A 26,631-nucleotide genomic window follows, 5' to 3' on the forward strand; every position below is an offset into this window, starting at 1 on the left:
TTCCTGAGGAATGTATGCCTACTTCTTTCCAGGAGCAAGTTACCCTAAAGAATTTGAGGGACTTGTCTGAATCTTGTTCTAAGATAATGTATTTAACTGATGTTAATTTTTCCTCTAGAGTTCCTAATCCTAGATATTATCCTGAGCAGTCAAAATTGCAAGTTATGGATGATTTTCAATTTCTTGTTGAGGATGAACTTATGAAAATCTATAATGCTAATCAGAATGGTCGTTCTAACATTTCTTGTACTGAGAAACAGGCACTTGATTTGTTATCTGCTAATGTCAATATCGTGGTAAGAAATTCTGACAAGGGGGATCTGTGACCATATTAGATACTGGGCTGTATGAAAGAGAGGTGAGGGCTATGCTTTTTAATAGTGAGGTATACAAGGGAATTAATTATAACCCTACAGATAACATCAGAATGGAATTACAGGAATTGTTACATAGGGGTTTTAGTTTGGGAATTATTAATCAAAAACAATGTGAATTTTTCTGTCCTTTATATCCCAGAGTTCCTTTGTTACATGCACTTCCAAAAGTTCATAAGGAGGTTTTTCCACCTTTGTTCCGTCCTATCATATCGGGCATCGGATCTCTTAATGAAAACTTGTCGGAATGGTTGGACGCTAGATTAAAACCTCTAGCCACTATTTCACCTAGCTATGTGCGGGATTCCAAGCATGTTCTTAGTATTTTTTCTCAGGTGGAATGGCGAAGTTCCTTTTGTTGGCTCACTTGTGATGTACAAAGTTTGTACACTTCCATCCCACACGATTTGGCTATTTTGGCTCTTACTACTTATTTACAGAAATACAGTAATTTTTCAGAAGATTTACAGATGTATTTGATTGAAGTGACCTATTTTTTGTTAAAAAACAATTTTTTTTTCTTTTTTGGATGATCTTTATTTACAGGTGCAAGGCTGTTCCATGGGTTCCAAGTTTTCACCGTCTCTTGCTAATATTTTTATGGCCTGGTGGGAGGAGGAGTATATTTTTTCTGAAAAAAATCCTTTTTCTTCTGATATTTTTCTTTTTTTGAGATTTATTGATGATGTTATAATTGTGTGGGATGGTGATGTATTTAATATTGAGAATTTCATGTTCTATATTAACCCCTTACCTACAATTGACGTAATATTCCGTCCATGTGACCATGGACCTAATTACCATGGACGGAATATTACGTCATCGCGATCAGCGGCGCCCACGTGGTGAGCGCCGCTGATCGCGGCCGAGTGTCAGCTAATTATCATAGCTGACACCCGGCACAATGTGTCAGGGGCGGTCACGGACCGCCCCCGACACGTTAACCCCTTGCACACCGCGATCAAACGCGATCGCGGTGTACCAGGGGTTAAAGGGAAGCATCGGCAGGGAGGGGGCTCCCTCCGTGCTTCCCTGAGCCCCCCACGGCAGCGCAATGTGCAGCGCTGCTGCGGGGGGCTCCTTTCCTCCCGGCCCCCGAATCCAAGATGGCGACGGGGGCCTTCGGGGGCCTGAGGAAGCTGGCTTCCTCAGTGCCTGCAAAGCGCAGGCATGAGGAAGCCTTCAGCAGTGCCTGTGTCAGATCGCTGATCTGTCACAGTGATCTGTGATGTGACAGATCAGCGATCTGTCACAGGACAGTGATGTCCCACCTGGGACAAGGTAATAAAGTAAAAAATAAAAAAAAAAAAAAGTGTTAAAAATATTTAAAAAAAAAAAAATCGCTAAATAAATTAGTAAAAAAAAAAAATATTCCCCAATAAATCCATTTTTTCAAAATAAAAAAAACCAAAAACAATAAAAGTACACATATTTGGTATCGCCGCGTCCGTAATGACCTGCCCTATAAAACTGTCCCATTAGTTAACCCCTTTAGCGAACCCCTTAAAAAATAAAAATAAAAAACGAAGCAAAAAATAATGATTTATTATCATACCACCGAACAAAAAGTTCAATAACGCGCGATCAAAAAGACGCATATAAGTATGCATGGTACCGCTGAAAACGTCATCTTGTCCCGCAAAAAACGAGCTGCCATACAGCATCATCCGCAAAAAAATAAAAAAGTTATAGCTCGCAGAATAAAGAGATACAAAAATAATTATTTTTTATATAAAATTGTTTTCATTGCAAAAAACCGACAAAACATAAAAAAAGACCTAAATGAGGTATCGCTGTAACTGTACTGACCCGAAGAATAAAAACGCGTTATCAATTTTACCACACGCGGAACGGTGTAAACGCACCCCCCCAAAAGAAATTCATGAAACGCTGGTTTTTGTTCATTCTGCGCCCCAAAAATCGGAATAAAAAGCGATCAAAAAATGTCACGTGCCCGAAAATGGTACCAATAAAAACGTCAACTCGTCCCGCAAAAAATAAGACCTCACATGACTCGGTGGGTCAAAATACGGAAAAATTATAGCTCACAATATGTGGTGATGCAAAAACTATTTTTACAATAAAAAGCGTCTTTTAGCGTGCGACAGCCGCCAAACATAAAAACCGCCATAAATCGTAAATCAAACCCCCCGTTATCACCCCCTTAGTTAGGGAAAAATAATAAAACTAAAAGAAAATGTATTTATTTCCATTTTCCCGCTAGGGTTAGGGTTACTAGGGTTAGGGCTAGGGTTAGGGTTAGGGCTAGGGTTAGGGCTAGGGTTAGGGCTAGGGCTCAGATTAGGGTTAGGGGTGTGTTGAGGTTAGGGTTGGAGTTATAATTGGGGGTTTCCACTGTTTGGGCACATCAGGTGCTCTCCAAAGGCAACATGGCGTCTGATCTCAATTCCAGCCAATTCTGCGTTGAAAAAGTCAAATGGTGCTCCTTCCCTTCCAAGCTCTGCCATGTGCCCAAAGAGTGTTTTACCCCCACATGTAGGGTATCAGCCTACTCAGGACAAATTACAAAACAACTTTTGGGGTCCAATTTCTCCTGTTACCCTTAGGAAAATAAAAAATTGGGGGCAAAAATATAATTTTGCGGAAAAAAATGTTTTTTTTATTTTCACGCCCAGGCGTTATAAACTTCTGTGAAGCACTTGGGGGTTCAAAGTGCTCTCCACACATCTAGATAAGCTCCGTGGGGGGTCTAGTTTCCAAAATGGGGTCACTTGTGGGGGGTTTCCACTGTTTAGGTACATCAGGGACTCTCCAAACGCACATGACACCCGCAGACCAATCCATCAAAGTCTGCATTCCAAAACGTCACTACTTCCCTTCCGAGCCCCGACGTGTGCCCATACAGTAGTTTTCTCCCACATATGAGGTATCAGCGTACTCAGGACAAATTGGACAACAACTTTTGTGGTCCAATTTCTCCTGTTACCCTTGGGAAAATAAAAAAATGGGGACTAAAAGATCATGTTTGTGGAAAAAATACGATTTTTTTATTTTCACGCCCGGACGTTATAAACTTCAGTGAAGCACTGGGGGGTTCAAAGTGCTCACCACACATCTAGATAAGTTCCTTGGGGGGTCTAGTTTCCAAAATGGTGTCATTTGTGGGGGGTTTCTACTGTTTTGGTACATCAGGGGCTTTCCTAACGCGACATGGTGTCTGATCTCAATTCCAGCCAAAAACGTCAAATGGCGCTGCTTCCCTTCCGAGCTCTGCCATGCGCCCAAATAGTGGTTTACACCCACATGTGGGGTATCAGCGTACTCAGGATAAATTGCACAATATCTTTTAGGGTCCTGTTACTTTTGGAAAAATAAGAATTGAGGGTGAAAAGATCATTTTTGTGGAAAAAATATGATTTTTTAATTGTACTGCTGTACGTTATAAACTTCTGTGAAGCCCTTGGGGGTTCAAAGTTCTCACCACACATCTAGATAAGTTCCTTGGGGGGTCTAGATTCCAAAATGGTGTCATTTGTGGGGGGTTTCCACTGTTTTGGTACATCAGGGGTTTTCCAATCGCGACATGGTGTCCGATCTCAATTCTAGCCAAAAACGTCCAATGGCGCTGCTTCCCTTCCGAGCTCTGCTATGCGCCCAAATAGTCATTTACACCCACATATGGGGTATCAGCGTACTCAGGACAAATTGCACAATAACTTTTAGGGTCCTGTTACCCTTGGAAAAATAAAAATTGGGGGTGAAAAGATCATTTTTGTGGAAAAAATATGATTTTTTAATTGTACCGCTGTACGTTATAAACTTCTGTGAAGCCCTTGTGGGTTCAAAGTTCTCACCACATATCTAGATAAGTTCCTTGGGGGGTCTAGTTTCCAAAATGGGGTCACTTGGGGGGTTTCCACTGTTTAGGTACATCAGGGGCTCTCCAAACGCGACATGGCGTCCGATCTGAATTCCAGCCAATTTTGCATTGAAAAAGTCAAACAGCGCTCCTTCCCTACTGAGGTCTGCCATGCGCCGAAACAGTGGTTCCCCCCCACATATCAGGTATCAGCGTACTCAGGACAAATTGCACAATAACTTTTGCAGTCCAATTTCTCCTGTTACCCTTGGTAAAATAAAGAAAATTGAACCTGAAGTATTTTTTTTGTGAAAAAAAGTTAAATGTTCATTTTTTTTTTAATATTCAAAAAATTCCTGTGATGCACCTAAAGGGTTAATAAACTTCTTGAATGTGGTTTTAAGCACCTTAAGGGGTGCAGTTTTTAGAATGGTGTCACTTTTGGGTATTTTCTATCATATAGACCCCTCAAAGTGGCTTCAAATGTGAAGTGGTCCCTAAAAATAAAATGGTGTTGCAAAAATGAGAAATCGCTGGTCAATTTTTAACCCTTATAACTTCCTAACAAAAAAAAATTTTGGTTCCAAAATTGTGCTGATGTAAAGTAAACATGTGGGAAATGTTATGTATTAAGTTTTTTGTGTGCCGTATCGCTGTGATTTAAGGGCATAAAAATTCAAAGTTGGAAAATTGCGAAATTTTCGCCAAATTTCCGTTTTTTTCACAAATAAACGCAAGTTATTTGAATGCAATTTTACCACTACCATGAAGTACAATATGTCACGAGAAAACAATGTCAGAATCACCAGGATCCATGAAAGAGTTCCAGAGTTATGACCTCATAAAGGTACAGTGGTCAGAATTGTAAAAATTGGCCCGGGAGTTAACGTGCAAACCACCCTTGGTAGTGAAGGGGTTAATAATAATCCATGCAATATACGTTTCACATATCAATTTGATGCCAAGACAATTTCGTTTTTGGATATTCTTTTGTCGGCAAATTTGGAAGAAAGAAAGATTGATTGTGATATTTTTAGAAAACCTACGGCAGGCAATTCACTGTTACACGCATCTAGCTGCCATCCACGGCATGTTATAGCCAATATACCTACAGGGGAGTTTGTAAGAGCAAAAAGAACATGTACCACGCCTAATTTATACGATAAACAATGTGAGATCATTGGTAAACGTTTTAAAAGAGGGGTTATGCTAAGGTAGACATTCAGAAAGCTAAGCATAGAACGGATGAAAAAAGTAGAGAGGATTATTTGCAGAAGGAAAGCAGAAAAACACCAAATTCTGTGGAGGGTCGGTCACCTATTGTTTTTTCAACTAATTTTAGTACTGACTACTACAGGATTGTTCATATTATTAAAAAATTCCTCCCTATTTTGTATGTTGATGATACATTAAAGAATATACTGAAGGATGGGATTAGATTTGTTTCAAGGAGGAATAAAACTATTGCTAATAAGGTATCTCCAAGTGATCATACTAGTGCCAATAGACATGCTAATAGATATTTTTCAGACAGTTCAGCAAGTATAACTAATTGGTTACCCACTTGTGGATCTTTTAAATGTGCTCAGAAAAACTGTGGGCTATGTAGGTTTATGTGGAACACAGAAAAAATAGTATCTTCTGTTAATGGAAAGGAATTTAAAATAAAATCTTTTTTGAACTGTGGTTCTACTGGTGTGATCTATGTCATAACATGCGTGGATTGTAATATTCAGTAGGTGGGAAATACTTCACGCACCTTGAGACGTCGTATTTCCGAGCACGTTTATGACGTAGGTCACACTACCACACGCAGTTTGTCTGCTGCTTCTCGACATTTTTGGCATATACATAAAGGAGATCTCAGCAACTTTAGGGTTAATGCCATAGAGAAGGTGCAGACAAAAAGGGTAGGTGGAAATTTAAATGATTTATTATTACGCCGAGAGGCAAAATGGATGTTATTGTTACAAAGCAGAGTTCCAACGGGTATGAATATTAGGAATGAGATTTTGAGTGTTTTGTAAGTGTGATTTTGACTTACTACCTCCTATTAATCAGCTGGCTATGTTTAGTCTTGATTGTTACTTGACTTCCTTTGTTTCCCTTTATAAGCATGTGTTCAGATGTATTATGTGTTGTCTTAGAATAAGGACTGTTTTTTTTGTCCGAAACGCGTCCAACTACACGTCCTGATGCGTCTCTTATCATGATGGAGAATCTTATGATTTTTTTAAATTTTGGAATAAAGGAATAAAAATGTTTTTAATCTAATTACTGATCTGGATGCTGGAATTTTTTTCCATATTACGCTTTGCTGCACAGGGATCCTGTTTCCACATTCCGTGCACCGATCGGACTTATAGCTGTCTTTGGGGTGAGCTGAAAAAATTTTCCTCTTTTTTTTACCTTGATTGTAGGAGGTCTGATGCTCAGACATATGGTCGACTGATCTTTGCTCACCATTCATATAAGCGTGCCGGAGGAAACCTCATCTTCTCTTTTCATATTTTCCTGAGTTCAACCCTCTCATGTCGCAGGTCATTTCAAGCTGCCAGCCAGGATACAACAAAATTAGCAAATTAAATATTAAGCAGGACGGGCGCTAAGATTTCACATTGATGCCATCAGGAACTCCGTTAACAAGAGGAACGCTGGGACTTTCTCTACTGCTTCCGTGACACAAAAGGGATCGTTTGCCAGGAAGGACTGAGACAACCTATTAACCTTCGTTTGCCAAGTCAACAGTGCAAATTATAGAGACTGCAACATATATGAGGTTAGAAGGAACATAACCGGTAAGAATAGAAGTACATGCCCCATCTGGTTTGATTGACATCCCTTACAATGTACATACTAATATTAGATATAAAGACACCTTTAGAAAGCTGAACACCAACAGAAGAAGCAATGACAGGCACTTTAGAAATGTAAAAATTACATACAGGATCCCCTTAAAGAGAGTCTTGCATCAGGTTTTTGATATAGGCATTTGATATAGCATAATATAGAGCAAACTACCCTGATTCAAATGATATGTTCCTTACTAGGCTGTGTTCTGAAGTTTCAAAACAATCAGTGTTTTATCAGCAGGAGGTTATCACTACAAGACTAGATGTCATATGCCAGACAGTCCAGCTAATCTGTTCAGCCCCACCCCACTTTTGATTGGAAGCTTGCTGATTGCACAGCACAGTGGTGTGGGCGGGGTTATACACAGCTCAGTGTTCCAATGACTTATACATCTACAGCAGAGAAAACCGGGATTGTAGCAAAACTGCAGCAATCAGCGCAGTAAGTGACATATCATTGAAATCATGCTCTCTTGTCTCTTGTATTATGCTGCTCTCAAATTATAGTATATTTACATGCTCCTAACATGACTTTTATAGGCTTTATTTAGCTTTAGGTGATGTAACGGATGTGAACCTAAGTCTGTGCTTTGATTAAACCCACAGGTCTGGAGAAGAGCAGACAAGATCAGTCAGCAGGATGACCATCGTAGGATATACTCCTTTTATCTCTTGCCTGTGAAAATGGATATCAGGAGGTTCGCACAGGCTCTGCATTCACCTATCCTCCTCCTGTCACTGGGGATCCTACTTCGGGTTTTGTGCACATGTTGTCCTGCCCCTTGTGTCTGTCCTACCCATGACAACGCCACCTTGTGCAAACATAGGCTTCTGAGCCTAGTTCCGGTAGAAATCCCTCTAACTTCCCATTTCCTGGATCTTAGTTATAACCGGATCCGCTCAGTACAACACGGAGCCTTTTCCCACCTGCAATACCTGCAGGAGCTAGACCTGAGCTACAACCAGGTCTCACGCATGGAGCCAGGAGCCTTCAGTGGTTTGCCAAACATCCGCATCCTACTAGTTCATCATAATCAGCTGAAGCTTCTGCCTCCTGGTGTCTTTACTGGCATGCCGGATCTGACCTGGCTGGACGTGAGAGCCAACCAACTAGTCATTCTATTGGATCAAACGTTCCGTGGACTGAGGGAACTCCGACATCTGGAGATCAGTGACAACCCTCTTCTCTTTATATCTCCAGGAGCTTTCTGGGGAATGCCAATGCTGCAGAGACTGGGGCTTGAGAAAACCAAACTAAGCATGGTGCCGACGCATGCTCTCACTAGTCTCCCACGACTCTCAGAGCTCAGATTAGGAGGCGTCACCTGTACGATGCTAAACGATTTCTCGTTTACAGGGATGCCACTCCTGAGAGTACTGGATATGGATCACTGGCCAAGCCTAAAAAAACTTGGCCCACTAAGTCTGTCTGGACTCTACCTTTCTTCCCTCTCGCTGACCCAGAGTGACTTAATCTCAGTACCGTCAGAAGCACTGGTTTCTCAAATCCACCTTCGAAGACTGGATCTCTCTAACAACCCAATTGCCGTCCTTCAAGAACGGTGCTTCAGTTCTCTTACAAGTCTGGAGGAGCTCCGGCTTTCTGGGGGAAGACTGCACTCCATACCTTCAGGTACTTTCCATGGTCTTGACCGTCTACGTCTTCTAGACCTTTCTGATAACCCACTTCATTGGGTAGCCAAAGATGCTCTCCCCCCTCCCGGAAACCTAGAAACTTTACTCCTCTCTAGTACGAATCTTTCCTGCGACTGTCGTCTTTGTTGGCTCTTGCATCAGAAAATTAATTTTGGGGGGAACCCACCTATCTGTGCTGCTCCTGCTTTATTACAAGGCACTATTATCCCGGACCATTCGGAGACGCTATGCCCAGAACTTTTTATCTGCCAGCCTCCTAAAATAGTGGAACAAGGCCTACGACAGTTAAAGGTCAAAGAAGGCGACCGACTGACTGTCACCTGCCAGAGCCATGGAGTGCCAGAGCCATCCACGCACTGGGTGCTGCCGCAAATGGCAGATACGAGGACTCCAGAAGCAGCTGTAACCACAGAGCTACCTCTTCACACATCCCTGGCAGAAGAGGAGACTAAGTCAGTATGGAGGGCAATAAACATGCCACTGATGAAGAAGCCTGTGGAGAACACAGAGAGCAGGATATCTGTCCTACCAGGGGGCTTCCTGCAGTTTTTTCCAGTACTAGCACAGGACAATGGTGCCTACCTCTGTCTCGCCAGTAATGTCGCAGGTAATGACTCTGCCTGGATTCACCTGGAAGTGACATCTTTCAATGGCAGCACCCTCCTTCCCCCACTTTCCATGGTGCATACCCATCTGCTGGCTGTCATTACTGCTGGGGGCATCCTGCCCTTCATTAGCTCAGTAACGCTCTGCTTCATCTTCATCTTTCTATGGAGCCGAGGACGAGGGAATATCAAACACACGGCCAACATAGACTATATCCCCAGAACTTCCCGAGGAGATTCATCGCCCGAAGACAACAAATTCACAATGAAACTTATCTAGGGGGGAGATATGACGCCGTGCTATTACATCTGGCATGTTTTGTACACTTCATATAGAAATTACGAGAAACTGGTCCTGAAATGCGTTGTATCTGCGGTATAGAACTGCAACAATTGGCGTCTCATGCTTCTTCTAGAACATTCAGCATCATTTATGGACCAATGTAAATTGCTTTGAGTTAGAAAATAATGTACAGTATATAATTCTTGAGATGAGCAATCTGATCTTCCTTGGCACTTTTGAAATTTACAAGGCCATACCGCTATTTTTCACCTACATGAAAAAGTGCTAATAATGTTTTATTTTCATGTTTTACAGCAGAGCAATAAAAGTATATACTGACCTCTGACACCCTCCAGTGGTGATGCTTGATAATGTAACCATGGACAAATATTTTCTAAAATCTTCCAACACAACCTTCTTGGTTTTATATAATTCCTGCATGTAAATGACCAGAAAAATTTTTGTTAAATTATGACATAATCAAAACCACTGTTCATTAAAAATGCATTTCCATCTTGTAAAGTGATAGCATATCACTGGCCCAAAATAAAATCAGTCTATAAAATCGAATGAGATCATATAAAGAGAAACTAATAAATACTCTTAACAAATTATATTACACCTGCGCTGGCTGACTATATCCCGTGGTGACACCTGAATGAGTCATGAACAAGTACTTACTTCCTATGAACTGTGGGGCTGCGGGTGGATCCAGCGTGCGCCACGTGTGGAGGTGAATGTACCACGGTGTAACAGGAGACGCAGCACCAAGGAGGCGTCCCTCCTGTGGGCAGTGGTGCGGAAGCGTCTCTGAAGCTGACAGCCGCTGGGCGCGCTGAATGATGGCGGCGCACTCCGGCCGAGAGGCGCCGCCGGCGTGCAGCGGCTGAGAGGGAGGAGATCAGGTGACGTCACCGAAAAAGGGGGAAGGAAGCGCGTGCAGGCCAAACTAGAAGCCAACGCGTTTCTAAGGTCTACGGACCTTCTTCATCAGGGCTGTCAGACCCTGCTGCGCCCATCCCTATATGTGGCATAAGCCACACCTCCCTCCAATCAGCATAAAGGGCATGCTGGATTGCAGTGAATAATCCACCCACTACCAATTAAAGAGTAATACAAGAAAATGTAGCGGAATAAATATCATAAAATTTTGAGAAATAATTAAGAACCAAATGTTTAATATAATTCAATTAAAATATATACCATGTACAAATAGATGCACATGTTTACTAAAACAAAACATTCCCTAAAAAGTACATACATTGAGTGCATACATTCAAGATCACTCTATGAGTAAAAAATAGAATGAACATAAAATTAAAATTAAAATAGCCCCAAAAGCATAAATTTTGCATAAAACAAAAGAATATATGAGTTAATAAAACATTAGGATATATTAATCTTATGGCTCATCAAAAAAAGGCATACAGCTCCACCTCATGATTGAGGCCCCTAGGGGCCAAACAATCCAGGGTAAAAATCCACTGCGACTCAACACGAGACATTTGCCTTAAATAATCACCACCTCTCATAGTTTTGTATACCCGTTGGATACCAAAAAACGATATTCCCTTGGTTGATTTATTATGACAATCCTTAAAGTGTCTAGAGAGGGGATGACCACTATAACCTTTCTCTATATTATTAAAATGTTCCTTCACTCGATCTATAAGTCTGCGTTTGGTACGGCCAACATATATTTTTTCACAAGGGCACCTGATTAAGTAAATAACTCCAGTAGTGAAACAAGTAATCGTATCCTTAATCCTAAACATCATTTTATTGTGAGAATCGGTAAATGTAGTCTGTAAAGTTTTCTTAAAACTAGTACGAAGGCAACAAGAGCACGTACCACAGGGTGTAAAACCCCTTGGACGTGTCCCTGGTGAAATATGCAAAGATGGTTTGATAGTAGGGGCTACTAAATTACCCACCGTTTGAGCCTTCCTAAATACAAATCTTGGAAGTTCCGGCAAAAGGTTACCTACTATTTTATCCCCCTGAAGAATAAACCAATGTTTACGAATAATGTTCATAAATTCTTTATGACCAGAATGATATTGGGTGATAATGGGTAAATCATGGATTTGATCAATAATAGTGGGTACCTTAACATCATCAGAACCAGATTTGTGGATTAGAGCATGCCTAGATAACAGTTCAACTTCTTTCCTGGCTACATCAAGGCAAACCTCAGGATAACCCTTAGTGAGGAATTGCTTAGTTAAATTCATGGCCTCAAGAGTGTAATCTTCTATTTTGGAGCAGTTCCGTCTTAGTCTCGTGAACTGCCCTTTAGGAATGTTTAAAAGCCAGGCTGGTAAATGGCAACTGTTTATATCAATGAAACTGTTAGAATCAACTTCTTTATGAAAACATCTGGTATGCAAATTATTTTCCTCCACATAAATTTCAAGATCTAGATAATGAATGTTAGTGGTACTGGTAGTGGCAGTAAACTCCAATCCGAACGTATTGAGATCCAAACTTGAAATGAAGGCCTCTAGATCCCCAAGAGACCCCTTCCAAATAAATAGAACATCATCAATAAAGCGTCGCCACATTACTAAATCAGACCGGAGTTGTCCAGACTGAAAAATATGGGTCTCCTCCCATTTGGGCCGAAAGTGTTAGCAACATTGAAGCTGGTCCAGAAAATGAAGTATTTCTCCCAGAAAATTATTGCAATTACACATTTCTTGTTACACAAAAGAAAATAAACATGTGTATATTGGAACAACACAAAACAATCTAAAGGAAAAAGGGCAAATTAGACACAGTTTCACACAAAACCCTAAAAATGAACAGTACAAAATTGTTGGCATCTTTCCAGAATTGTGGGTAAACAACTTTGTTTAAAGCACGTGATGCTCGTTCAAACTCGCCTTTGGCAAGTAACAGGTATATGAAAATCACATCTGAAGCCAGATAAAAAGGGGAAAAGTTTACGCAATCTTTGCATTGTGTGTCTGTGTGTACACACTAAGCATGGAGAACTGGAAGAGGAGAAGAGAACTGTCTGAAGACTTGAAAACCAAAATTGTTGAACAATATCAACAATCTCAAGTTAATAAAACCATCTCCAGAGATCTTGATGTTCCTTTGTCCATGGTAGGCAACATAATCAAGAAGTTTGCAACCTATGGCACTGTAGCTAATCTCCCTGGATGTGGACGGCAGCGAAAAATTGATGACAGGTTGCAGCACAGGATTGTGTATCAGTGGCAGAGCAAACTATTCTTCAACATTTAAATAAAACCCTATGGCCAGAGACCCAGGAGAACCCCTCTACTGACATAGAGGCATAAAAGAGCTAGATATAGCTTGCCAAAATGTATGTAAGACAAAATCCTTCTGGGAAAGTGTCTCGGGGACAAATGAGACCATGATAGAGCTTTTTGGTAAAATACATCATTCTAGAACACAGTACCTATAGTCAAATATGGTGGAGATTCAAAGCTGTTTTAGCGTTGTTTTACTGCCTCTGGGTGCCTTGACTTTGTGCAAGACATCATAAAATCTTAATATTACCAAAGGATTTTGGGTCACAATGTAGTGCCCAGTGCCCAGTGTCAGAAAGTTGGGTTTGCGTCATAGGTCTTCCATCAGAACAATGACCTAAAACATATTTCAAGAAACATCCAGAAATGGATGGTAACAAAGTGCTAGAGAGTTCTGAAATGGCCAGAAATGAGTCCAGATCTAAATCCCATTGATCACCTGTGGAGAGATCTTAAAATTGCTGTTGGGATAAGACGCCATCATATATGAGAGATCTCGATTAGTTTGTAAAAGAACATTGGTCCAAAATTCCAGTTGAGAGGTGTAAGAAGCTTGTTGATGGTTATAGGAAGTGATTGATTGCAGTTATTTATTCCAAAGAGTGTGCAGCCAAATATTAACCTGAGGGTGCCAACAATTTTTTCTGGCCCGTTTTTGGGGTTTGGTGTGAAATATACATTCGATTTTGCGCTTTATCACTGTTATTTTATGTTGTTCCAATACACACAAAGAAAATAAACATCTGTAGGTGCAATAATTTTCTGGAACAGTTTCTTGGGAGCCAACATTTTCGGTCATGACTGTGTATATATATATATATATATATATATATATATATATATATATATATATATATATACACACAGTATATATATATATATATATATATATATATATATATGAGAAAGAGAGAATAAGAAAAAAACAGGCGGCAATCCGAAAATTAGAGTGAAAAAAACGTGGCTTTACTGATCCATTAGCAACAACGTTTCGGCAGATTTCTCTGCCTTTCTCAAGCCAGAGAAATCTGCCGAGACGTTGCTGCTAATGGATCAGTAACCACGGTTTTTGAATTTAATTTTTGGAGTGCTGCCTGTTTGTTTCTTATTTTCTATTTTGGAGGTTTGGACATCACCTTAACAGGTTTTATTGCACCCAGCTTCTTTTGGTAGTGCTGCCAAATCTTCTTTAATCTAATATATAAAGCTCAATGTGGGTGTGTATGTGTGTATGTCCGGGATTGGCATCCGCACCGTCGTAGCTACAGCCACTAAATTTGGCACAGTCACACGTCTGGACCCCGAGAGCGTCATAGGCTATGTTGTGAGGCGAAATTTTAACCCCGCGCGTTCCAATTCACCAAACAATTTTGCCCCTATCTACATAATGGGGAAAAAGTGTATGTATTGGCATCTGCACCGTCGTAGCTACAGTCACAAAATCTGGCACAGTCACACGTCTGGACCCCGAGAGCGTCATAGGCTATGTTGTGAGGCGAAATTTTAACCCCGCGCATTCCAATTCACCAAACAAATTTGCCCCTATCTACATAATGGGAAAAAAGTGAAAGGAAAAGTGTCAGAGGCAAATTGACAGCTGCCAGATGTGAACAAGGGGGACTTAAAGAATGAGAGTGATGGTGCCAAAGAGTATATACCGTACAGTTGCTAAGGTGGGGCCCTGACATGGGATACTCACCACACACGGGGATATGAACACACACAAAATGCGCCACACACTACCACGTGCTTCAACACATATACCACCCTCAGCACACATTTCACCACACATACACCAACCTCGCCACATAAAAGCCGAAACACAAAAGTCGCCACTCAAAACTCGCCACGCTGTCCCAGAGCTGTTTAAAAGATGAAAAATGAGCTGTGATTGTTTACTATCAGCAACAGTTTTCTTTGTAGACAGTTGTGGTAACTGAGGCCTATTATTCTTATCATTTCTATGGTGTTATCATCCTTCTGTAAAGCTGGAAATAACACAATTTATTACCGTGCCAACACAGACCACCCTCTGACACAGACTGCAGGGGGAGTCCAGTATCACACAGGATAGGATTAGATACACAGCTCAGCAGTCAGTATCACACAGGAGAGGATTAGATACACAGCCAGCAGACAGTATCACACAGGATAGGATTAGATACACGGCTCAGCAGTCAGTATCACACAGAATAGTATTAGATACACGGCTTAGCAGTCAGTATCACACAGGATAGGATTAGATGCACGGTTTTTATGTGCAATATAATCATTATAATTTGTTATAACTAACCACAGTTGGTTACTATGCCCAGGCAACGCCGGGCTCTTCAGCTAGTTATATATATATGTATATATATATATATATATATATATATACACATATATATATACACACACACACACATACTTTTCTGTAAGTTGCAGGAATTACTCCTAATATATCACATTACTGTATTCACAGCACAGCAGTAAAGTGAGTGCTGAACTATGGCTCCCTCTAATGGTAGAGGCTCAATACTGCACAAAAATAACAATTCTCATAGAAATAATCCTTAGTTATTATTGCTGTCAGAAACAGATGGAGCCACATGATCCGTAACCTTACATTTGTAGTACGAGCTGCACATTATGATTCATATGAAAGGGAATGATAATTATGGCCGACATGTCAGGTGGGGTAGAAGGATCTTACCGGATTCATCAATATCGGCACTGTTCTCTGACGCCCGAGCTGGGGGGCCTTGTGGCTCCATTCCCGTTTGAGCTCCGTTGCTAATTGCAATAACAAGAAGGAATCTAAAAATCACTGGACCTTACAGATAATGGCGTCTGTTCTGAAACTAAAGGGTTAAAAAGGAGAGGTCATTAGTTATGGCAGTAGCAGCAAAGGGTTAATAACATAACTTGGCTGATCAGAGGTGACAATGGGGGATATAACCACTAAGAAAGGAAAGACAGTGCTGAATGGGGTTGTCACAAAGAAACTAATGGAGGACATGATCTGCCATAAGACATCTCATGGAGGGTATGTGTCAGTAACGGGTTGAAGGAGGGGACATTTCCTGTCAGCAATGGGTTAATGGAGTGTAAGAAGATGGACATGCAGCAGTTTGAACACATTTTATAAGTGATCATAAACTTGTAAATAAATCATGAAAGAATAAAGTTACGTTAAAACCAAGCACACCATTGTTTTTCTTGTGAAATTCTCAATAAGTTTGATGTGTAACATGACCCTCTTCCCATTAAAAAAGTAAAGCTGGACCCAAAATAGCCAACTTCAAAATGGCAGCCATGGTCACCACCCATCTTGAAAAGTTTTCCCTCTCCCATATACTAATGTGCCACATACAAGAAATTAATATCACCAACCATTCCCATTTTATTTAGATGTATCCATATAAATGGCCCACCCTGTATAGTGTGACTGGTGATGTATAGTGTGAACTGTGAGGTATAGTGTGATTGGTGATGTATAGTGTAATTGGTGATGTATAGTGTAATTGGTGATGTATAGTGTGAACTGTGAGCCTGTGAGGTATAGTGTAATTGGTGATGTACAGTGTGAACTGTGATGTATAGTGTGACTTTTAATGTATAGTGTGACTGGTGATGTATAGTGTGACTGGTGATGTATAGTGTGAACTGTGAGGTATAGTGTGATAGGTGTGTTGCGACTCCTGGAGTGGACCCTCTGGGGCGCGATACCAACCCACCCTGAGCGAGCTGACCTAGTGCAACCACCCTCTATACAGGGAGCGTCAGGGGCAGACCCAGGGGGATAAAGTACCACAAGTACTGGTACCAGGTGGCCGGTTCGAAGGAGAATGAGATGGTTACGAAAAACTGGGAAGCAGGCTGGATACATGAGAGCGCAGAGCGCACACTAGGAAACGCGCTGGATACAAGAGCGCAGAGCGCACACAGGGTAGCATGCTTGATACAGGAGAGCGTACACTGGGAAGCGCGAGAGCGCAGAGCGCACACAGGAAAGTACACTGATTCAGGAGAGTGCAGAGCGCACACTGGCAAGCACAAGAGCGCAGAACGCACATAGGGAAGCACGCTGGATAAGAAGAGTAGAGTGCACATAGGGAGGCACACTGGGACCTGGGAAGCAGAAGAGCACCCGCGCAGGAACCAACACTGGCCCAGAACAGATGGTAAAGTAATAATCAGGTGCTTCCTCTAGCAGGAAGCAGCCTGATATACCTGTTGCAGCTGCACGTGAGGGAGGACTTCCGGGTCAGGTCGTATAAGGACCAGAGGAGGCGAACGGCCGTTGCCCGGCGGATGAGATCCCTGATGCACCCGCCAAGCCGGAAGCTGAGGAGAGACCCCCGGAGGAGCCCGGCCAGCAGCACACCGGGTAGCGCCGTGAGTATCCCGGGACTGGGGGGGCAAATGACGTCGTAACAGTACCTCCCCCTTTACATGAACTTCAACTTGTAGGCCACGTCATTGATTCGACCCGAGATCTCGAAGGCCCGATGTACCCAACTTGTAGGAAGGGATCTTAAGCTGGATATACTTGGAAGAAAACCATACTTTGCCACTGGAAAGGTACGGAGGTGGGTCCAAATGTCTTGTCAGCATGCCTCTTCATGCTGTCACTGGCTTTGACGAGAGCTCCTTTGGTCTCCTCCCAAATCTTAGAAAATTCTACGGTCAAGGAATCAGCTGCTGGTACACCTGAGACTGGAATAACTGGCAGGGGCAAATTAGGATGTTGTCCCGAGACAATTAAAAAAGGAGACTTCTTGGAGGAGTAACTAGGATGATTGTTATAGTTATAGGCAAATTCGGCTCAAGGGTGAAGACAGACCTAATTGTCCTGGTGAGCACTGGAAAAATGACGAAGGTACGAAATCAGGATCTGGTTGGTACATTCTACTTGACTATTGGTCTGGGGATGATAGGCAGAAGAAAAATCCAAAGTCACGTTCATAAGCTTGCAGAAAGGTCTCCAAAACCGGGAAGTAAACTGTACTCCTCTGTCGGACACAATGCGTTGCGGGAATCCATGAATCCTGAAGATATGAGCGTGAAACGTCTTAGCCAACTCAGAGGCAGAGGGCAAACCTGGCAGAGGGATAAAGTGGGTCATCTTAGAAAACTTATCCACGACCACCAAGATTACCATACAACCAGAGGATTGAGGGAGATCGGTGATTAAATCCATGGCTATATGTTGCCATGGGGCCAAAGGTACCGGGAATGGCTGCAGAGTACCAGTGGGAAGTTGTCTCGGAATCTTGTTCTTGGCGCAGGAGGGACAGGAAGCTATAAAATCTTCGATGCCTTGGTGTAGAGAGGACCATCAATAGTGGTGAGATATGAGAGAGAGTGTTCTTAATCCCCGCATGACCGGAAATCTTGGAAGAATGGCCCCAAAGTAATACCTTCTTTCTGTCATTCTCGGCGACAAACGTCCTCCCTGGGGGTAAATTAGCAAGACCCAGGGGAGTCACCATAATAATCCTGGAGGGATCCATCATGTGAGAAGGATCTTCTTTGGCATCAGCAGGCTGGAATGACCTGGACAGGGCGTCGGCTTTGATATTCTTATGGCCTGGTCAGAAGTGAAGATCAAAATCGAAGCGGGCAAAAAATAGCGAGCATCTGGCCTGCCGGGGATTAAGTCTCTAAGCCGACCGGATATAGGACAGATTCTTGTGGTCAGAGAACATTTTGAAATAATGTACCACCCCCTCAAGAAGGTAATGCCATTCCTCGAGAGCCAGTTTGAAGGCCAACAACTCTCTGTCTCCGATGGAATAATTGTGCTCAGCAGAAGAAAACGCCTTGGAGAAAAAAAATGCAGGTGACTAAGCGACTGGAAGAGAACCTTTGGAGAAGCACTGCTCCAGCACCCGTGGAGGAGGTGTCCACCTCAAGAATAAATGGTTTGTTAGTCTCTGGACGATGAAGCACAGGGGCGGCTGCAAAGGCTTGCTTCAGAGACAAGAAGGCATTTTTAGCCTCGGGAGACGAGATAGGCTTAGATACCGAGGAGAAATGTGGGATGAACTGCCTGTAATAGTTTGCGAATCCAAGGAACCGTTGGATGGCTATAACGCTGAACGGCAGTGGCCAGTTGAGGATGGCTGATATTTTCTCCAGATCCATCTTCACACCGAAATCCGAGATAATGTATTCCAAGAATGGTAGGTCTCCTCAAAAACGCACTCCTCGAACTTGGCATAGAGACGGTTCTCCCTTAAACATAACAGCACTTGGCAAACGTCCCGCCGATGAGATGACAGATCTGGAGAGAAAATGAGAATATCGTTCAGATATACAACAAAGCAAGAATACAGGAGGTCTCGAAAAATGTCATTAACAAACTCCTGAAATACAGCGGATGCATTGCAGAGGCCGAAGGGCATGAACAGGTACTCGTAATGTTCATCCCACGGTCTTCCACTCGTCCCCAACGGGGATACGGATCAGGTTGTAAGCACCACGAAGGTCTAGATTGGTGAAGATTCGTGCTCACCTTAAACGATCAAATAGCTCCGGAATTAGTGGTAGAGGATACCTGTTTTTGACTGTGATGTTGTTCAAGCCTTTATAGTGAATACAGGGTCAGAGGGAGCCGTCCTTTTTAACAAAGAAGAATCCTGCACCTGAGGGAGAGGAGGACTTCCGAATAAAGCCCCTGGCCACATTTTCCTGGATATAGTCTGACATGTCCTGGGTCTCTGCTGGTGATAGCGGGTATATCCTGCCCCTAGGAGGTGCTGCACTTGTAATTTTGTCTTTTCCCTGTGGCAGGTATTTACCTTTAGTTTGGTCTTTTCCCTGTGGAGGCACTGCACTTGTAGTTTGGTCTTTTTCTTGTTGGGGTGCTGTGCTTGTACTTTGATCTTTTCCTTCTTGGGGTGCTATGCTTGTAGTTTTGGTCTTTTCCTTGTTGGGGGTCCTGGGCTTGTTAGTTTGGTCTTTTCCTTGTGAGGGTGCTGTGCTTGTAGTTTGGTCTTTTCCCTCTGGCAGCAATTTACTTGTAGTTTGGTATTTTCCTTGTGGAGGCGCTGTGCTTGTAGTTTGGTCTTTTCCTTGTGGGGGCGCTGATCTTGTAGTTTGGACTTTTTTTCCTGTGGGGGCGCTGAACTTTTAGTTTTGGTTTTTCCTTGTGGTGGTGCTGTAGGTAACAGCAGGTTCGCAGGATGCAGTGATGAGACGCGAGACTGGTTGAACTTTGAAAAGCAAACTTTTATAATTTGAAGCCGCTAGGGCTATACTAAGCAACCAAAAAGGGATCACAACAGTTGTCCTCGCAGGGACTCAGTACAACCAAACACTATTTGAAAAGAACACGACTAACCCGGCCGAGGCCGGTTACTATAGGGCCACGGTATAGCCGTCTACGGGTCCTTATACTCTATAATGTCACTTATCCGTTCTGACGTCCCTCGGCGTCTCTGTGGAAGCTGAGTTGCTGATGAAGCTGCTTTGGCGTCTTTTATGAGGCTGCTCTGGCGTCTTTGATGAGGCTGCTGTGGCGTCTTTGATGAAGCTGCCTTGGCGTCACAGCCGCTGGGCGCAGCTGCTGAAGATTTGGAGTAGTCTTCGGGCGTTCCAGCGCCCAGGAGGATTTGGGGCACAACACGCCCTGATGGAGACCAGAGATGAAGTAACCCCCTGTTGTAACAACGGGGTTGCGCTTGTTAGCGAGTTCAATGGGACTCCTGTCACCAAGCAGGGTTGTGTCACAGTGCTCAAGAGTGGCAGTTTACTGGCCACGCTCACAGTCTGGGGCTGTGTGCAGAGTGTCTCTGTTGACGAGGAACAGGCCCCAACTGCCGACTGCAGCGGCCTGAAGGCGGCTGTGAGCGGTGATAGACAGGCCGCAACCACGGGCTGAAGTGAAACGGCAGCGTCCGCGGGTGGCAGCGGGCAGGCCGCAACCGCGGGCTGAAGGGAGATGGCAGCAGCCGGGAGAGGGAGCGGACAGGCCGCGGAGGGCTCGAGCTCAGCGGTAACGGCCGAGGATGACCGGGGGCAGATCGTAACCCGGGATTGGGGTGAAGAGGCAGTCCCCTGTCGGTAAGCTCGGCGCCTCTTTCCTGAGGGCCACTGCGTATCTACCCTCTGCTGCTGGTCTCTTCTCACAACTGTCAGTATCCTTCCCGTTCTCTCACGCCCCCTCCGTCTCCTGCTCCGTGTCTAACATATCACCAACTGACTCCTCTGTGCGCTCCCTGTCCCTTTTATACTCGCCCCTCCCCTTGCTGTCCTGTCACTCTCAACAGTCCACTCTCCTTCTCTGTTCCCCGAGTAATGTTTCCTTAGGAACTCAGATGGCGGTCCCCTTGGTTCCGGCCCGGACACTCTGTGGGGATCCTCCTCCCTACACTCCTCCATCCTGTAAGCTCGCCAGTCCTTGGGCGAGGGCCTCAGTATACTTGGGCTGGTCTGTGGAGGTGTCAGTTTTCGTTGCCATATGAACTGGTCCTGTTCGTATCGTTCGGGGGGTTTGCCGACTGTTGACCGCTCGGAGCGTCTTAGTTCGATGAGGGTGGAGTCTTCTGGGGTGGTGGCTGGTGGTGGGCTAGCTGGTTTGGGCGGGCTAATTGTGTCAGTTGGTTTGTCATTGAGTAGAGAGCCCCTGGTTATTGTGGGGAAGTCTTCTTCGTCATCTGAGTCCCAGAACACGGGCAATGGTTCAGAGACCTGAGGAGCAGGTTCAGGTTGTTTCGGGTTGGTGGAATTACAGGGACGTAGCATATTCCGATGCACTATGTGGGTAGGCAGCGTTACATCTTTCTCGGGTCGTATTTTGTACACAGGTCCTTCAGGGTTTATACGGCGTAGGACCCGATAGGGACCCTCTTCCCAGCGTGGCTCTAATTTGTTCTGGGGACGTTGGTCTAGTACGAGTACTCGGTCTCCGCTTTGGAGGTCAAGATGTAGAGGTGAACTCTTTCCTGGGTGTTCTAAGTCTTGAAGTTTGGTATGTATGATTCGATGAAGAGTTTGCAGCCTGTGTCGGTGATTTCGGACCCATGATGATACCCCAGTCCAGGGCTGAGGTTCCCCTGGGTCCAAGTCTACCTCCGTGATCCCCTTGCCCTCACGTCCGAACAACAGGGAGTAAGGGGCATAGCCGGTAACTCGATGTACTCGGTTGTTATAGACCCATACTAGTTCAGGGACATATTCGGGCTAACGGGCCTTCTTGTCACTCTCCAAAGTACGCAACATTTGGATTAATGTCCGATTAAATCGTTCGCAGGCTCCGTTTCCCTGCGGGTGGTATGGCATGGTCCGGGATTTGTCAATACCGTAGAGACGGTGTAGTTCCTCCATTATTTTTCCCAAAAAACATGCTCCTTGATCAGAATGTATCCGTTGAGGGCAGCCGTAAACTTGTATAAAGTTTCTACAAATTGCGGAGGCGGCCGACTCTGCGGTCTGGTCTCGAGTGGGGGTGACCACAGCGAACTTAGTGAAATGGTCTACCATGACGAGGCAGTGTTCATACCCCTGGAATGCGGGACCAATGGTCAGGTAATCCATCGTCAGAAGCTCGAGGGGAACTGAGGTCATGATTGTTTGTACTGGGGCTCACTGTGCGGGCGGTTTAGCTAATTCGCATAGGCGACAGGTCCAGCAAGTCTCGTCCACAACAGCATGCAAGCGTGGATGGTAAATTTTCTGTTGTAACCATTGCGAGGTCTTTTGAGCTCCGAAATGAGCCCCTTTTTCGTGGGCTTCTCGAGCCAGTTCGTTAAGTTGGGCTCCGGGCGCAACTACCTGCCAGCTCGTCATAGATGTTGTTCGTGATGTCATTTTACGATACAATAGTCTTTTTCGGATAACCAGTCTCTCCCATTGTCGTAACATCAGCGACATGTCCTGAGTCAAAGTCTGTCTTTGTGAGTCAGTGGGCAGTTTGCCAGCGGTTACCCATTTCCAGAGAAGCCCAATTTCTTCGTCTTCTTACTGCTGTTGGATCCACTTATCCCGGGATTGTTCCAGCATGCCCTTAGGGTCTCCGTGGGAGGTACTTCCTGGGTGTCAGCTGTAAGCACGGCAGCGGTGAGGGCGAACGGTATCTCTTCTCCTTCTAATTCGTCGTCTCAATCCTTCCCTGGGGTTGTATGTCGAATCCTGGAGAGAGCATCAGCGTGTACATTCTCGGCCCCTCTTTTATAGATAATTTTATAGTTGAATTTCGCCATCCGGGCCACCCATCTTTGTTCCAGAGCTCCCAGTTTGGCGTTTTTCACATGGGCCAGCGGGTTATTGTCGGTCCGCACCACTACTTCGGAGCCCGCCAGATACTCTGCGAACCGCTCCGTCATGGCCCACACTACTGCGAAGAGCTCGAGCTTAAAGGAGCTGTAATTGTCAGGGTTGCACTCGGAATCATGGAGTGAGCGGCTTCCATACGCGATCACTCTCTCCCGGCCGTCTTGAACTTGTGACAACAGAGCCCCCAGCCCGTGAAGACTCCCGTCAGTGTGCAGGATGAACGGTTGAGAGAAATCCGCATAAGCTAACACCGGAGCATCCGAAAGCGCAGCCTTAAGGTCTTGGAAGGCCTCTTCTTGAGGTTGTCGCCACTGGATTTTTCGTCCATTTGCCCCAGTGGGAGCCCCCTTCAGCAGGTCGTGCAGGGCTCGAGCCCGGCATGCAAAATTCTTTACGAAACGACGGTATTATCCGGCCAACCACAGGAAGGCCCGCACGTCTTTTATCGTCTCGGGGGTAGGCCATCCCTGAATGACAGCAACCTTTTCCCGGGACGGCCTTACGCCCTCCGCTGAGACGACATGACCCAGATATTCGATCTGGGTGTGAAATAGATGGCATTTTTGGGGTTTTACCTTCAACCCGTACTTTTGCAGCCGTCCGAGTACCTGCCCAAACCGCTTCAGGTGGTCCTCAAAAGTGGCAGCATAGATGATGATATCATCCAGGTATATCAACGTGGCCTCAAAATTGAGATCTCCCAGACACCGCTCCATCAACCGCTGAAAGGTCCCCGGGGCGTTGGCCAGTCCGAACTGCATTCGATTAAACTCAGATAGCCCCATAGGAGGTATGAACGCCGTCTTTGCCCTGTCTTCTTCTGACATGGGTCCCTGCCAGTACCCACTGGCCAGGTCCAAAGTAGAAAAGTACGTCGCCTTCCGGACAAGGATTCTTCTATTCGGGGTAGTGGGTACGAGTCTTTGATAGTGCAAGTATGGCGCCCCTGAGGGCTCAGTCGCCACAGAGGTACTGCACCTCCTCCTGAGATGTGGTACCCCACCATCCAGGTAAGGTGGAGACACCTGACCACACTCCAACACCTGCATCCCACACAACACAGTAGTGTAGCAAAGCACCCTTTGGTGGCTCCCTGCTTGGAACACGAAGCGTGCTGGGAGGCGGGTGGAGTTTAGTTTGCATCAAAAGAGCGGGAAGAGTTTAGGATTTAGTCAGTCTGACAGAGTCAGGGGAAGAGTGAAGATCCCCTGAGAGGGATGGATGAAGGAAGTGCTGCAGCCGACCTCAGTGACCTGGGTCCGCTGGCACAAGAAAGGGACATTGATAGAAAGCCTGACTTTCTTCATAGGAAGGAAAGGATTTGTACGGAACGTGAGGAGAAGGAACTAAGGACTAGGGTTAGAGAAGAACCCTTCCCAAGTTCACAGCGCAAGGCCGGGGTCCGGTCCCCGAGGTTGTATGGATACTAATGGTCCTGCAGCAGACACCGGAGGAATAGAAGTTGTCACCACTTTATTCCCACACCAGACTTGGGGGCACAACAGCATCATGAGTGAGCCAGGACTAGGTAGTAAGGAGTCCCCGAAGCAGGCTACAGCTGTCTGCCGTACAAGTAGAGTTCATAGGAACATCTGACAGGAGGAACTCCAGTGTAACTCAGTACTGTGAGTACTTCACTCCAGGCACTGAGAGGGAGACGTTCAGAAAAGGCACATATGTTGGCGGAGTGATGGAAAGGAAGACTTCATCTTGCTTGGAAGTTGGCTGAGCCCCTGACCTGGAGGACACGGCACGGATGCGGGCCCTTGTACCACAATGGACTGTGAGTAAAGCTTTGGAACTACATGCCCTGGTGTCCTCCACTTATTCCTGCATCAACCCACTCAGCACCGCTACATCTCCCGCACCTGACACTGCACCATCTACATGTCATTTCTCCTACACTGCCCTGGGACTACAGCCCTGCCTGTGGAGGGCTATAACATCTTTGCTGCACCACACCATCTGTCCCAGAGGATATGCTTGCAGCATCAGCTCAACATCTTCATTGCCGAACACCACAGGTGGCGCCACGAAACACTCATAAACTTTAATCATCACCCACAAGCTCGACATTCCCCTTTTACAATGGACGCCCAGGGCCACGGACCAGGTCACTGCCACTGTGATAACTCCCATTGAAACCTACGGGCCCGGTACCGAGTACCCCACGGCCCTGGCAAGGGGGCGCTCCACAAGCATTCAGCTTTCGATAGTCCACACAGAATCGTAAGGTGCCATCCTTTTTGCGGACCAACACAATAGGAGCCGCCCAGGGGCTTTGGCTTTCTCGAATCACTCCTTTTCGTAGCATTTGGGCCAGCAAAGTTTTCACCTCTTGGTAGAGTTGTGGCGGAATCTGTCGATATCGTTCACAGATGGGGGCTGCTCCTGCCGTGGGAATTCCATGGGTGATGGCGGTGGTACATCCAAAATCTTCCTCATGACTAGCAAATACCTCGTGGTACTGTCCGAGCAGTGTTTTTATCTGAGAGAGCTGGGCTGCAGTTAATCCGGAGAGTTCGGCCCGCATTTGTTCCAGGATGATTCGACCCTTTTCCTGAGTTGAAATTTCAGTAGCCTGTAGAGTACGGATAGTTACTTCCCAGGGGTCCTCGGATTGCACTCTCAATTGAACTGAGGGGCCGATAGTACTTCTTCAAAAGGCCTTACTAGCTTGGCCAATTCTGTCCGGGGCTTCAGGGTGATGTCTTGGTCTTCAAGGTTGACGCATCGCACCAGGACAGTCCCCTTCTGCACTGTGGTCAGGGAGTGAGCCACCAGTATGCCAGGGGGTAAGCGCTCCAAGTAGCATGGCTCCACCTGCATCTCCACGCCTTTCAATGGTATCGGGGCTCGGATGGGCATGGCCACGACTGTCTGTCCAGGGGGCAGTACAAGCAGGGGAGCCGCTGGCACGATGACTCTGCCCAGGGCCTCGCCCTCCCTTGGGCCATGCGGGAACCCCACTGTTTCAAGGTCTCATGCATGGGATCATTGAGGAGTAGGTTGCCGAACTCCCGCAGTATGTTCATGCCCAGAATGACTGGGTGCTGCTTATCAGTTTCTCCGTGGGTCAGAACCACTCCTCAGCAGCCGAGGAATTTACCGCACAGCGTCACCTGTACCCACACCACCCCTGCAACAGGGACCAGTAGTTGATTGGCGGCTACCAGTCTGATCATGGGCCCCCATTGGGGTCTCGCAACCTCGGGGAAATTCTGCTGGAAATAAGTTGCAGGCATAGTTGTTACTTGTGACCCCGTATCCACCAGGCACAGGAAGGCACGGCCCTCGACTTCTGCCCATACCACCGGACACTTTGCGACCAAATCTTCGGGACTTCCACCACCCCTAATCATGGTTTCTGGCTCCGAGCGGCGTCCCCCCAGCCTGGAGCCCTCTAGTTTAATGGCCGCTGGGGTGGGTATCTGCCACGCCGCGGACACTCTCGGGCGAAGCGGCCCGGCTCCCCACACTCATAGCACCGGGTCAGC

The 26,631-nt window shown here is 45.3% G+C and overlaps 1 protein-coding gene across 1 annotated transcript; it reads left to right on the forward strand.

The window, feature by feature from the left end:
• The first annotated feature begins 6,690 nt into the window (after positions 1–6,690).
• On the forward strand, positions 6,691–9,929 carry LOC141082691 (leucine-rich repeat and immunoglobulin-like domain containing-NOGO receptor-interacting protein 4). The gene is made up of 2 exons (XM_073566630.1): positions 6,691–6,992; positions 7,653–9,929. The coding sequence occupies exon 2, from the start codon at positions 7,731–7,733 to the stop codon at positions 9,585–9,587; it is 1,857 nt and encodes a 618-aa protein (XP_073422731.1). The 5' UTR covers positions 6,691–6,992; positions 7,653–7,730; the 3' UTR covers positions 9,588–9,929.
• The last annotated feature ends 16,702 nt before the right edge of the window (positions 9,930–26,631 follow it).

This window comes from Dendrobates tinctorius, unplaced genomic scaffold (genome assembly GCF_039654945.1).
Source record: "Dendrobates tinctorius isolate UK_male_01 unplaced genomic scaffold, ASM3965494v1 ptg000019l, whole genome shotgun sequence".
Lineage (NCBI taxonomy): Eukaryota > Metazoa > Chordata > Amphibia > Anura > Dendrobatidae > Dendrobates > Dendrobates tinctorius.

What these genes read in the sequence shown, in the direction of transcription:
- LOC141082691 (XM_073566630.1), top strand. Translation starts at nt 7,731, where the DNA reads ATGGATATCAGGAGGTTCGCACAGGCTCTGCATTCACCTATCCTCCTC.